The sequence below is a fragment of the Lottia gigantea genome (assembly GCF_000327385.1).
Source record: "Lottia gigantea unplaced genomic scaffold LOTGIsca_14, whole genome shotgun sequence".
NCBI lineage: Eukaryota > Metazoa > Mollusca > Gastropoda > Lottiidae > Lottia > Lottia gigantea.
Genome location: NW_008707617.1, coordinates 928,941 through 942,173, shown reverse-complemented (window position 1 = coordinate 942,173; position 13,233 = coordinate 928,941). Strand labels below are relative to the sequence as shown.

The 13,233-nt window shown below is 32.0% G+C and overlaps 2 protein-coding genes across 2 annotated transcripts; one reads left to right on the top strand and one right to left on the bottom strand.

Moving 5' to 3' along the window:
- Positions 1-2,378: 2,378 nt before the first annotated feature.
- On the top strand, positions 2,379-4,691 carry LOTGIDRAFT_111955 (hypothetical protein; the record flags this gene model as incomplete). The annotated part of the gene is made up of 6 exons (XM_009049643.1): positions 2,379-2,495; positions 2,835-2,915; positions 3,334-3,508; positions 3,671-3,718; positions 4,066-4,166; positions 4,524-4,691. Coding segments are annotated over 6 exons (690 nt in total), but the record flags the coding sequence as incomplete, so codon positions are not given.
- Positions 4,692-10,262: 5,571 nt separating this feature from the next.
- Positions 10,263-10,658, bottom strand: LOTGIDRAFT_111691 (hypothetical protein; the record flags this gene model as incomplete). The annotated part of the gene is made up of 1 exon (XM_009049642.1): positions 10,263-10,658. The coding sequence occupies one exon, from the start codon at positions 10,656-10,658 to the stop codon at positions 10,263-10,265; it is 396 nt and encodes a 131-aa protein (XP_009047890.1).
- Between the last annotated feature and the right edge of the window lie 2,575 nt (positions 10,659-13,233).

Below are 13,233 nucleotides of genomic sequence, written 5' to 3'. Positions count from 1 at the left end.
GCAAAATGTAATACGTAAGTTGGAATGTTCTGGTTTTTTTTCATCAGCTCTCTCTACATATATATATAATATCATACTATATGAGTTAATGGCTTGAAGACAAGTAAACACATGAATGCAGGCATTTTTCTTTCGAAAAGAACAGAGATCTTAAAAACGGGTATTAAGTTATTTGGACTAGATATTTTTTTTTTAAATTTAAAATTTTTTTGTTGTTGTAAATTTTGAAAAATGAGATTGATATCAGGTGTTCAGTAAGTCAGAAATCAATGTTAATGGCAATATTCTTCAATTTGTAGAAGATTTTGCTCCAACAAGTCAAGAAATGTATGATAGACAAAGGATATTACGTGATGTTGAATCATTCATACAGAGAAAATTATACCCAGGTATGTCATTATGTAAATTTTTGTTTTGAAAATGATTTTTGACTCAAAGTATACTTAAGAGTACTTCTTAATATCTGAATTGGTTAATCCACCCAATCATCCATGCTAAAACGTTTTGTTTTAAAAGGAATTTTTTTTAAATTGCGCTGTGATACTGCTTTGATTGATACATGGGTACCTGGAAATGAAAATAATCTGATGATCAGAAATGAATTTGATGATTTGAACTTTATAATGGTTTATTTTGGTATTTTTGTTTAGATGCCTGTCTACAACTGTTTGGATCATCTTGTAATGGATTTGGTTTTTCTAAAAGTGATCTGGATATTTGTTTAACTTTTAAAGATAAAACTGCAGAGGTAATGTTCCTCAAAATTACTGGAATTCTTTTAACATTCTTATGTGACGTATAAAACTTTCTGAGATCTTGGCTCAAGTTACAAGATTTTTTTTATATCCATTGGCATTTTATTAGGAAATATAAAATATGGTATGAGATGGTATGGTTATTGTTAACTTGGGAATATTTATTGTCAAATATATTTTAAGATACAAAATTGATTGAAAAGCAGAACTTGTCATCATTAGAACATAAATTATAGTAAAGTTGTGAAATTTTCATTGATTCTGTGGAGGTTTGCCAGAATGCTGTCATTCCTCAAGCCTTAAAGGTATTGTAAAGAGGATTTATAAATGCTTAAAGGTACACTGAAAGCATCAGTTTGCACCAATCGCAAAGGGCCTTTTGTGATAATGAAAATTTTGTGATTAGTGACCTCTGGAACCACAGACCTTGGACTGAAAATTGGAATGGTACAAATTTCCCAGATACACACAAAATTTAGAAAACCTCTTTACAATCCCTTTAAAGCCTTTACATGATTTCTTGTTTTGAAAACAGATAGATGTAACAGATGTAACAGATGTAAATAATGTTTATTTGTGTTTATATTTGTAGGGTTTGGATTTTGCAGAAATTATTAAAAGTCTAGCTAACGTGTTGGAGAAACATGATGGCTTGAGATCCATTACAGCAATTACAACAGCTAAAGTACCCATTGTGAAATTTAGACATCGACATAGTGGTTTAGAAGGCGATATTAGTCTTTATAATACATTGGTAAGCCTATATTAATACTACTTATAGAGGTATACTACCTCTTAGGATAATCAAAACATTGACATTTTTCAACTTGGTTAAAATGAGTCTTTGTTCATCAGTGGACTTATCTGGTGTCATAACTATACTACAGAATCCCTCTATAATCAAATAAATCCATTAACATCTATGTTAATAAGCATCAAAATCATCAAAATGATATCCATTAACTATGGATTATTTTGTAACAGGCAATAGCATAAATTAACAAGGTAGTGGTTATACATGTATACAGTGACAACGTGACTGGATGATGAATATTAATTACTATAGAATTTGATAATTGGTTCCCAATCACAGTCGTGTACTGGAAACTGGAGCACCAGATTAACGGTTACTTTTCCATTGTAAATATTCTGTTCCCAGATCCTGCGGATATCAGGGTTTCTGGATTATCCTCAACCGGATCAGCTCCACATTTATCTAAGCAAGAAGGTTTGATTCCAGTCTGTTTTCCTGATATCACCGATTATCTGATCATAATGATTATTGATTTCAGGCACAACATAACACTAAATTACTAGAAGCCTATTCCAGTATAGATGAGAGGGTATCCATATTAGGTTACGCTTTTAAAGTTTTTGCCAAAGTAAGTTTCTCTATAAAATTTATTTACCCAATGTTGATTGCCTTCTCGTCTAAACAAATATATGATTTCTAATCATTTTGAATTTAATGAGTTTAAGGGTTTGGATGGCCAATAAACAGACTCAGTTCTAGGGTTATTATCCGTATAGTATGAATGAAAAAATTTAGAAATCTTTGACTTAGCTATGAACTAATGAATGGTAGTTTTTAATGAATTTTAATGGTTTATTTATATATATCTACAGATTTGTGAGATTGGAGATGCCTCTAAAGGTAGTTTATCATCATATGCCTATGTTTTAATGTTATTACATTATTTACAACAATGTTCACCTCCAGTTATACCAGTCTTACAAGAGGTAATGGCTATTTCTTTCCATCAGAAATATTAAGTAGACAATTGGAAGGTCTATGCATATCAATGAGGTAAAATGGCTGAGCAGTGCTTTTTCTGAAAGGTTAAGGCAAAAAACTGCCATTGTCCTAAACAGTCTTCCTTAACTACTAGTATTAGCATCTATGCTTGTGATCTTGAATAGACAACTTGTTTGAAAACAGAAATGTGCAAGAAAAGTGTTCTGTGGAATTTTGTGATTTCTTCTTTTGTCTTTCTCTCGAAAATTGACTTCAATTGTCCTACCATTATCCAGCATGGTTTTCAAAGCATTTTAAAGCATTACTCTTGAATATGTTTGTAGCTTTATAATCCTAAAGAAGATAAACCTGAACAACTAGTAGAAGGCTGGAATGTGTGGTTTTATGAAGATCTCAGGGCATTGGTATGTTTCTTCTTACTATGTTGGTACCCTTTTATCTCTACTAACAAATATTTCCAATGATGTAGAAGACAATTTACAAGCTACATTATCTGCATTCATAATTGCTGATTTGATGAGTAAAAGTGGTTTAGAGAGTTGGTTCTTTACATGACACCATTTGCTTGGTTAGGTCGAAAAAACAGGGGCTGTTCTTATTTTGGTTGGTTAGTGTGTGCAAGTCCAATGATTTCACTCATAATTCCAGTTGGCCCTGTTGTAAATGGGTACAGAGAATCCTGAAAAGATCAATACCAAGGTTTGGCCAAGGACCAGCTGGTAGAAAGGATCCCTTGTGAACTTAAGTAGTTATATTTATAAAATATAGTGGTTACTTTCTTTTACTTTTTTTCTGTAAGCAGCCTCTTATGTTGTATTTCAGCCTAAGGTATGGCCAGAATTTGGTAAAAACAGACAAGGTATAGGGGAATTATGGTTGGGATTATTTAAATATTATAGTGAATTCCCTATTAAAGATAATGTAATTAATATCAGACAGAAGAGACCTTTAACTAGGTTTGAAAAATTGTGGAATGGTGAATGTCTTGCTGTTGAAGGTAGGGATGATGCTTTTTACATAGATGCAGACTGATAATGCTATCAATATTTCCAAAATTTATACATAATATACTCCCTCTATCTGACCTTTTGCATTTTTTTGGTCTTAAATAACGAAATTCTGTATGCTAAGATGAAATAATTTCTTATCAATTTTCCAGATCCATTTGATTTAAACCATAATCTTGGTGGAGGACTTTCAAAGAAAAGTAAGTACTGTCTATCTATTGGTATTGGTGGCGCTCAATTGGAGTGTTCTGAGCAGGTTTCTTCTGTACCATTGCTACCTATAATCGGACGGTATGGAAGCACTGAGAGTCCTTGTAACTAACTATCTTGCTTAGATTTTGTCTGAATTATCTGAACTCAAGTAGAATAATGAGAAAAGATGGCTTATTTAAAGTCAACTGATTGTTGCACACTGGCCAAAATTGGAATCCATATCAACCATGCTCCCAAGATTCCAGGTTCTGTAATATTTTCATGATCATGATCTGGTAATCTGATGGTATGTTATCTGCTATGTTATATGTTATGTTATATGTTTATATTACAGTGAATAACTATATATTAAGAGCATTAATTAATGCTAGAGAGTTATATGGTGTTCCATTTGATACAGTACCACATTTAATAGAGAAATATATCACACCAGCAGTGAGTATATCTATATCCCACAGTTTTTGCTCAGTTTTTATTTCAAGTGTTCTATTTTTCCCTGGTAAAGTTTACAATTTACAGTACATTTTGATTGTAAGATTGGTTGAAAAATGGTGACCAAGTGTTAGACTAGATCTGCTGCTCTCGTTTTTCAATATAGTGTAAGACAGAATTGACATTTTTTTTTTTTTTCAACTGATGCTGTTTTTGAATGCTCCAAATACATAATATATTTTGGGATTATCTTATCTAAAATCATAAATGAACAAAACTTGTTTCAACACTTTCCTTCTGGCAATAATGGTTTGAAAGTTATATAATATGGTGCTATGAATTAAATGTTTTCTATTTCAGGACTATTTTTTTGATCCATTATTACTAACAGAAGGTCGACCTCCTAATGATAGAGGTTGTAGGGAATGTGGTAAAATAGGACACATTGCTAAAAAATGTCCTCAACATCTTAAAAATTTACAGCGTAAAAAAGAAAGGTATGGAATGAATAAAGCTCATTGCGTTTAACCAAATTGATATATATGACTGTGATTAGACTTGACTGTATGTCTGAGATGTGTCTGTAAGGCTGAGACAAGACTGTGTGTCTTATGTGTCTGTGACATGTGTATCTTTGTATTATGAGTCCAGCCTTTTCAATTTGATGCAGACTTTGTTTTCATTTCAGAGAGCAAAAATATAAAGAACAAAGACAACTACAACAACAGCAACAGCTGCTGCAGCAACAACAACAACATATAAAACAAAATAACAATTCACATCACCAACATCATCTACAGCAGCAACAGCATTCTAATCAGCAACAATATAATTCACATCAGCAACAGCATTCTAGATCATCAAACCATCAGTCTCATTATCCCCAATCTCATCACGTCAGTAATTATGAAGCCCAACCCCTCCCTCATCCCCATTCACCACATCAGCCATCTCATTCTTCTCATCATCAGCACCAACATTCCCCTCATCAACCACCCAGTAGATCATCATCTGGTCATCAACAAGGCAGTATTTATAATGATAGAAATGGTATGAGGAATTCACCAGGTAGAGAGTCCAGAAGGAGAAATAATTCCTATAATGGTAGTATTGAACACAAGTCAGCTCTGTTACCTACACCAGGTAAGACTTGACTGATATGATGATACTGAAATATTTCCCAAACGCAGTCTTATAACAATTAGATCAAACTTTCATCCAATTTTTATCAGCTTTTATTTTTGACAAGTTAATCGAACTTAATGTTAGGTATCCATATCACTTCCCATGATAAAAACTGATGTCTGATTAGTCTACAATTTGATAAAAATTAGATTTGGGTCTTAGGATTTTCATTATGATACTGCTGATGGCTAAAATTTAACTTGATCAACTGGAAAATCACATATTCAGATGACTGAAGAATATGAAGATAGACAATTTAAAATACATTCTTACTCATTAATCATTGGTGGAAATGGCAGATTATCTTATGACTTAAGTTTAAGGTCTGATTTAAATCTCCCTATCTCTATTGATTCTTTTCAGTTCGAAGACAAGTTAGTGAGGGTGGAAGAAATGGACCTATGCCTTTAATGTCTATTAAGATAGATAATTCACAACCATTAATACCCAATCCTAGTTCACAGGTAAATATATATAGTTAGAAATATCTATTGACTTAGTGCATTTTAGAGTGTATTGTCAACAGCTTTCATTTTAGTTTGAAGATATTTTTCTACAAGGAATTAGAATTTACAATGAACTGGTTCAATGAATTGGTTCTAGTATGGTTTCACTGATAAGTTTTGTGTAATGTAAACAGCATTTTGAGAACTGTTCAAATTCTGACCAACCTTGAAGTGGTAGTCTTGATAAATTGATGTAATGTAAACACTAACTGTTCTCAAAATGCTTTACTGCACATACCCAAGAAAGTATCAAGAATGGTTTCAAATATCACTACAGTTTAAGAACTGATCCCAGACCACTTTACTGTAATGTCACTCTTTATTGCATTCTGGTCCTGACGGAAAACGGAACGTTTTGCATCAGCCAAAAATTTATCGACTCTGCTGCCAAAGTATACATAAAGTCTTATTGGTTTGCACAGTCAGGACAGTTTTTTGGGGAAAATTTTGTTCTTGACATGCTGTTTGATATATCTTAGGTTTATGACACATCTGGACATGCCAATGTACAATCTGCACACAGTAATGTTCCATTTGGTAGTCATTTAGATATGTATAATACATATATTCATCAACCATACAATAATATACCATTACAACATCATAGACAGGTATCATTGTTACTTTGATGTGTTTTCATTCTTCAGTGTTTGTTATAGCCAATTTGTGCCTCCATAATTCAGTATTTGTTCATAGCCAATTTGTGCTTCCATAATTCAGTGTTTGTTCATTCCCAATTTGTACCTTCATAATTCATTGTTTGTTCATTGCCAATTTGTACCTCCATAATTCAGTGTTTGTTCATTGCCAATTTGTACCTCCATAATTCAGTATTTGTTCATAGCCAATATGTGCTTCCATAATTCAGTGTTTGTTCATTCCCAATTTGTACCATCATAATTCATTGTTTGTTCATTGCCAATTTGTACCTCCATAATTCAGTGTTTGTTCATTGCCAATTTGTACCTCCATAATTCAGTGTTTGTTCATTGCCATTTTGTACCTCCATAATTCAGTGTTTGTTCATTGCCAATTTGTACCGCAAACTTAATTGCCGATTATTGACTGATTCCTCTGGTTTTATCTCTCTCAAGTTTAAGTTAGGCTTAAGTTGTAAAAAGATCATTTTCTAGCACCAACTAGACAGAATCCTTGACACATAAACATATGTCTTATTCTTAAACTTTCACCTTGGGGTCAAATGCTTTCAGTCCATAAGAAAATCTGGAGTTGTATTGAAAAAACAATAAAAAAAATTATTAAAACAGAACATGAATCATGTTGTTACTCAGAGTTTCACGCTATGTGATTTTATATGTTATATGAATTTACATACATAATATAAATTTTCAGCTATTAAAATTAATATGCATTCTTATTGTTTGATAAAGTATTTATTTTTATGAATAAAGTCCCCTAGATATTTGCTTTTATTGCAAATTTCTATACAATATGATATAATCCTAAATTTTGGACATTTTAAATCATAGATTAGCAATCTACCATCAACAAACTCAGTTTCTAATATCTCATTATCTATCACAGCTCAAATGTCCGTTTTTAATAAGGTTCTATTAAGCTTTGGCCTTGAAATATATACATAAACAGACCAATTGTTGCTTGGCTTGGCTTGGCTTGCTTTATTAATGGATGATTTTCATCTTAAAGGGATCATAATGGTGTTTTCTAAACTTTTTATGTGTATCGGGGACACTGATAGCATCAATTTGCACCATTCCAATTTTCATTCCGATGTTTGTGGCTCATGCAATTCCACGAAAACTAAGGCGTTTTATGTCGTCACCAGAGGGGAACTGCATAGATATTAAACGTAGCTTCCGCTAGCTCCCCTATAGTGACGTCATAAAACGCATTAGTTTTAGTGGAATTACAGACATCTGAATGAAAATTAGAATGGTGCAAATTGAAGCTATTAGTGTTCCCGATACACATAAAAAATTTAGAAAAAACCTCTTTACAATCCCTTTAAAATATTGCAAAATATATTGAACACAGGCTCTCAAACAAAAAACTAAATGCTGTGCTTTCAAATGAAAGCCTATGGTCGTAGGCAATAAGAGACCTGACACTGATAACATGTTTTTTTCTTGTATACCTGGGTGCATAACCAGCATAAAATTCCCGGCAATGAAAGCTATGAGGTTCGGTAACTAAAAGTTTCTTGATTTGACATTAATGTAACTTGGCTCATTCTCCAAATATCTTTATCAATGCTCGTAGTAGGTGGAAATTATATAAAAATCTTTTCACTTGTTATAATGTTTATTGTCATGAATATACCCATTATAACTCCCAATTTGTAAATATTTTATTTCATTTTTTATAGCAGGGGCCAAATGGTGGATCAAATTATTATAAACAACACTCAAATATTCCATCATCCAGAAATACTAGTAAGACCATTTATTTTATTTTGACAGATGAACTGTCTCCTATCAAAGTTGAACAAAGTTCCTTATAGAAATTCTTATTACAAATAAAACAGGATTTTGAAAAATGGGTTCATTAATATGTACATCTAAATCGAAAACAGTTAATAAAGAAATAGAATGAAGTGCGATTATTATCCTATGCTATACTCGCATGTGAACAGTACATAACTCGACTAGTCAGAAGCTGTATATTTTTTTACAGTAATTAACTAGATCTACTTTAATTCAAGTAAGGGAAGATATATATATATGTCTAATAATACTATATTATTTATTATAGATATGTATGTGTCAGGATCAAGAACAGCACAAGGAAGACCATAAAAAAAGTAAGTTGATAAGTTAATTTACAAGTATGCACCCTTTTAAAATTCAGAAGAAAAAAAATTAAAAATATATGTATTATGAGTTATGACCTGTAATCTTCTCAATTAATCCTTTTGACTCCTTATAAATCAATAATTTAATAACTTCCTGTTGTCTATAGTGTCATGACTAAAATAAAGCTGCTATATATTATCACAATAGTGAGTTTAGAATGTTATTAAAGATGCCTTTAGGAGAGGAGAATTTCATTTAGGAGAACAAGACTAAGGCACTTTTAAAGGCCCTGGTTTTCATTTTCAGGGTTTAATAAATGTTAATAGTCTTCAGAAGTACTATAAAAATACCTCAAACTAGAAATTTCACATTTTATTTCTATATGTCTTCAAGTCCCTTTAAATGATTCTTTTTATATTTCAGTAGATGTTGAAATATGTGACAACGTTGGCTGCTAATTTACTTATATCAAAGATGTAGAATATTTCCATCTTTTATTAAATATGAAATAATTTGAATGAAATTCTTATATATGTATATAGAAGAATCATATAATGATGATTTTGTCTATTTTGATTTTATTTTCCTTCTTTCTTTCTTTTGGAGCACGGTATTGTAGTTGTAATATATTTTTGTCTGTCACCCCATAATTAGGCACGCTTGGCAATACCATTCACTAAGGCAAATGACCATATTGTGGTCTTGTGTGGGAGAGAATTGGTAAATGTATAACAAAAGACTGTACTTTGCTGACAACAAATAAATGATTTTGGAATTGCTCATGGTTATAGGCAAAGCAGACCTAACAAATTTGGTCAAATCAGACCTAAACTTTAATCATAAAAAAGACAAAAAGGATCCCAAATATAGTCAAAATCTGTATTTAATTTGGGATAATTTTTGTTGTATTTATAACATAAATTGTTACTTCAAGTAATGATGAATCCAGATTGAATTAGTTCTGTATGTAAATATAAGAAATATAAGTAATATTTTTTTGTAAATTTGGATCTTAATTTCATTATTTTATTTCTCATAGCTTTTAAAAACAATCATTCTGTTGTTTTTGTTGTCATTTTTTTTTGTAATATTCTAGATTTTATCATGTGCATTTATTATACAAAAATATGTGTCTATGACATTGTTTTGTCATATTTTTTGTTTTCAAAAATATAAAACGGAATAAAAAAAAAATGATAGAAAGCAGAAATATTTTTTTATTATTTATATTGTTTCCTTTGAATTGATTTATATCAACTAATAGGAAGTGAAACATATTATACACAAAGACTGGATTAAAAGGATTGGATTAAAAGAGTCCATTTTTGTTGTTGGTACTGGCATATTTATTTAAAGAGTAAGCCATTCGGCCATGCATCTCATGTTTGGTGAAAAGAAGATATCCAAGGCAGGGTGATGACCAAACCGGGCATGTCTTCAAGTAGATAACTGTGGCAGCACGTTATGGGGAAGTGTTAACTAAAAACCTTGTAAGTTCTTTTCGTTTTTAATCAAAATTGGTCATCCAAGATATCAAGTAACCATACAGTTTACATAAAAGATCATAAGAATTTTACAGATGTGCACACATAAAATTTCTACTAACGTCGTCGATAGTTTTAAACTGCTGTGGGTTATTCACTATATATTCCATAGACTAAACCAACAGCATATATATTATCACCATTATAAACAAATTCTGAATAATTATCCACTTTGTCATTCCAAATACAGCGGCTTGTGAACGCTACCGACGCTGATTTGGGTTCTCCAACAGCTACCATTGTCACTAGCTTATATCTTGAAAATCCCAAATCTTTCACTCCCTTTTTGATGAGATCTGCTAATTGAGCTGAAAGTAAATTACATTGTGCAGGTTCGTAAAATTTATTCTTTAATTCCTCTTCAAAAATTCCTTTAATAACTTTAGACACAGCACTTGGTGAAAACGGTTTATCTGGTTCCAATTTGTAAGTGTTCTCAATCTTGAAGAACGGCGTTGGTCGTCCGCTCAACGCTGCAGAAGTCATGATCAAAGAAGCTCTTGTACCTTGATCAATTGACGCTCGTTTTAAAGAAGTACTCATGTTTTTTGTAGCTGTCTTATCTCGTCCAATCTGACTTTTCCTTATTTGTTAAATATTATCGGTTAAAGTTGGTATAAGTCAGTTACTGATCACACTTAATCCTGACTAATGTGATCTTTACTAGATTTCTTATCTAAATACCTTTAGAAACCCGGTAGCTCTGTACATCACAGGGACTCGCTAAAATGTATTATGCATTATAAAATTTGTAATTTAACGTAATTTAATTAGCTACAAAGGAAAGATTCGATAAGAAACCCAATATAGACATATCCATGGTCTACACCAACAACGTATTTTCCACAGTTGCAAATTATCAGAGTCCGTTTGGACCTTGTCTTTGAAATTGCATCGACGTCTTTACACAAAAAGATAGATCGGGTGGTTTTACATATTGAAATCCTGATGTAGAGAGGTCATTGAAATCTTCATCAAATTGAAAAAAATAGCTCTATTTTGTAAATGAAGGTTTCAGGAACCGGTACCCCAAGTTGATGTTTTTCCTATCCGGAAACTATTCTTGATTAGCTTATCAAGTACATTTCGTCTGCAGTATTAAAGGAAATTTTCAAATACTTCAGACTTCTACCGACAACCTCGGGCCCCTGTGATCTCTATTATGCATTCTGATCATTAATGAAATAAAACCCACTTTAACATTCAACTCCCTAGTGGGTAATTTGATAATCCATGCAACTATTATTGTGACTTATTGTTAAAAAAGAAGTCCAATATCCGCATAATGTTCAGCCCTGTGGTGAATGACTGTTAAATCCTAGGTTTGGGGTGGGTGGGTTAGAGGAGGTTGCTGAATTTACCAAGGAAAATGAACGTGACTTTGGGTCACAGATTGCTTTTCTTTCGTGTACGAGTCCGGTGCCGATATCAGATTGCCTCTTGATATTCTGGGATTCACACCTTGGTACACCTTGGTATAATATGCAACCACCCGACCTTAATTGGGCAGCCGTCGCAAATATTTTCAAAGAAACTCTGGTTCTTTTCGGTTCTGGGCAGATATTCCACCTCTCCTCAGAAATATAACTATGCTTACGGAGGCAACCCATCTCGCTGTCCAGAGATACGCGATTTTATACGCCTACTTCTAATAAGTTTGTGATGTCGGTGATAAATAAAAAATCCTTTATGATGTTCGAATAATCTGAGAAAAGTTAACCCTATTCTGCGTACGCCCTTCAAAAGTATTCATCAAAGGTACATTCAATACAAAGCTCTTATTATACACAAAGATCAATATGTTTTTGTTTAGAATACAAAACCATATTAGATTACCATTACTAACTACGTCATTAGATTTAATCAATCGAAATGCTTGATCGATCAATTGATTACATGATAATCTTTAATTATGTCTTGAGAATGACTAGAAAATATAACCCATTGTTAATTTTTTTCAAATAGCTGTATAAGACTAAGGTATTAGGTTCTTAGCCCTCTGTGAGTTTACTAAACTTATTTCAACTCAGATCTTATCAAAAATTTAATTGTTATTTTAATTTCATCACGCACTCCTACATATTTGTTTGAATTTTCTTTGAGTGAAGTGAACAAATGTATAGGTCCGCCTATTGTTTGTACCCTGACTTCATTTTTAACACAATTAAAAATATGGATATTATACGTTTTCGAACCAAATTATATGTCAAAATCCACTAAATCAATTCCATTTTATACAAATTTCCTTGGGGGGGTGGGGGGGGGATCCCTCTCATGCCTCCGTGGCCCGGAGAGCTGCCACAATTTGAGTCTGAAGCTCGACACTTGTCCTCTATGAAGTCAGCTGCCCCCATTTTGTACCCCCATTCTCTAGCCGCCACTACCACTAAGCACTTTAAGATAATAGTGTTGTGAGGCCTGTGGTTAATCTTTTGATAGAATTTACTAAATTATTGAAGATAATAGTGTTGTGAGATCTGTCGTAAATCATTTAATAGACATTACTAAATTATTGAAGATAATAGTGTTGTGAGATCTGTCGTAAATCTTTTAATAGAAATTATTGAAGATAATAGTGTTGTGAGGTCTGTCGTAAATCATTTAATAGGAATTACTAAATTATTGAAGATAATAGTGTTGTGAGAACTGTCGTAAATCATTTAATAGACATTACTAAATTATTGAAGATAATAGTGTTGTGAGATCTGTCGTAAATCTTTTAATAGAAATTATTGAAGATAATAGTGTTGTGAGGTCTGACGTAAATCATTTAATAGGAATTACTAAATTATTGAAAATAATAGTGTTGTGAGATCTGTCGTAAAGCTTTAAATAGGAATTACTAAATTATTGAAGATAATAGTGTTGTGAGAACTGTCGTAAATCATTTAATAGACATTACTAAATTATTGAAGATAATAGTGTTGTGAGATCTGTCGTAAATCTTTTAATAGAAATTATTGAAGATAATAGTGTTGTGAGGTCTGTCGTAAATCATTTAATAGGAATTACTAAATTATTGAAGATAATAGTGTTGTGAGAACTGTCGTAAATCATTTAA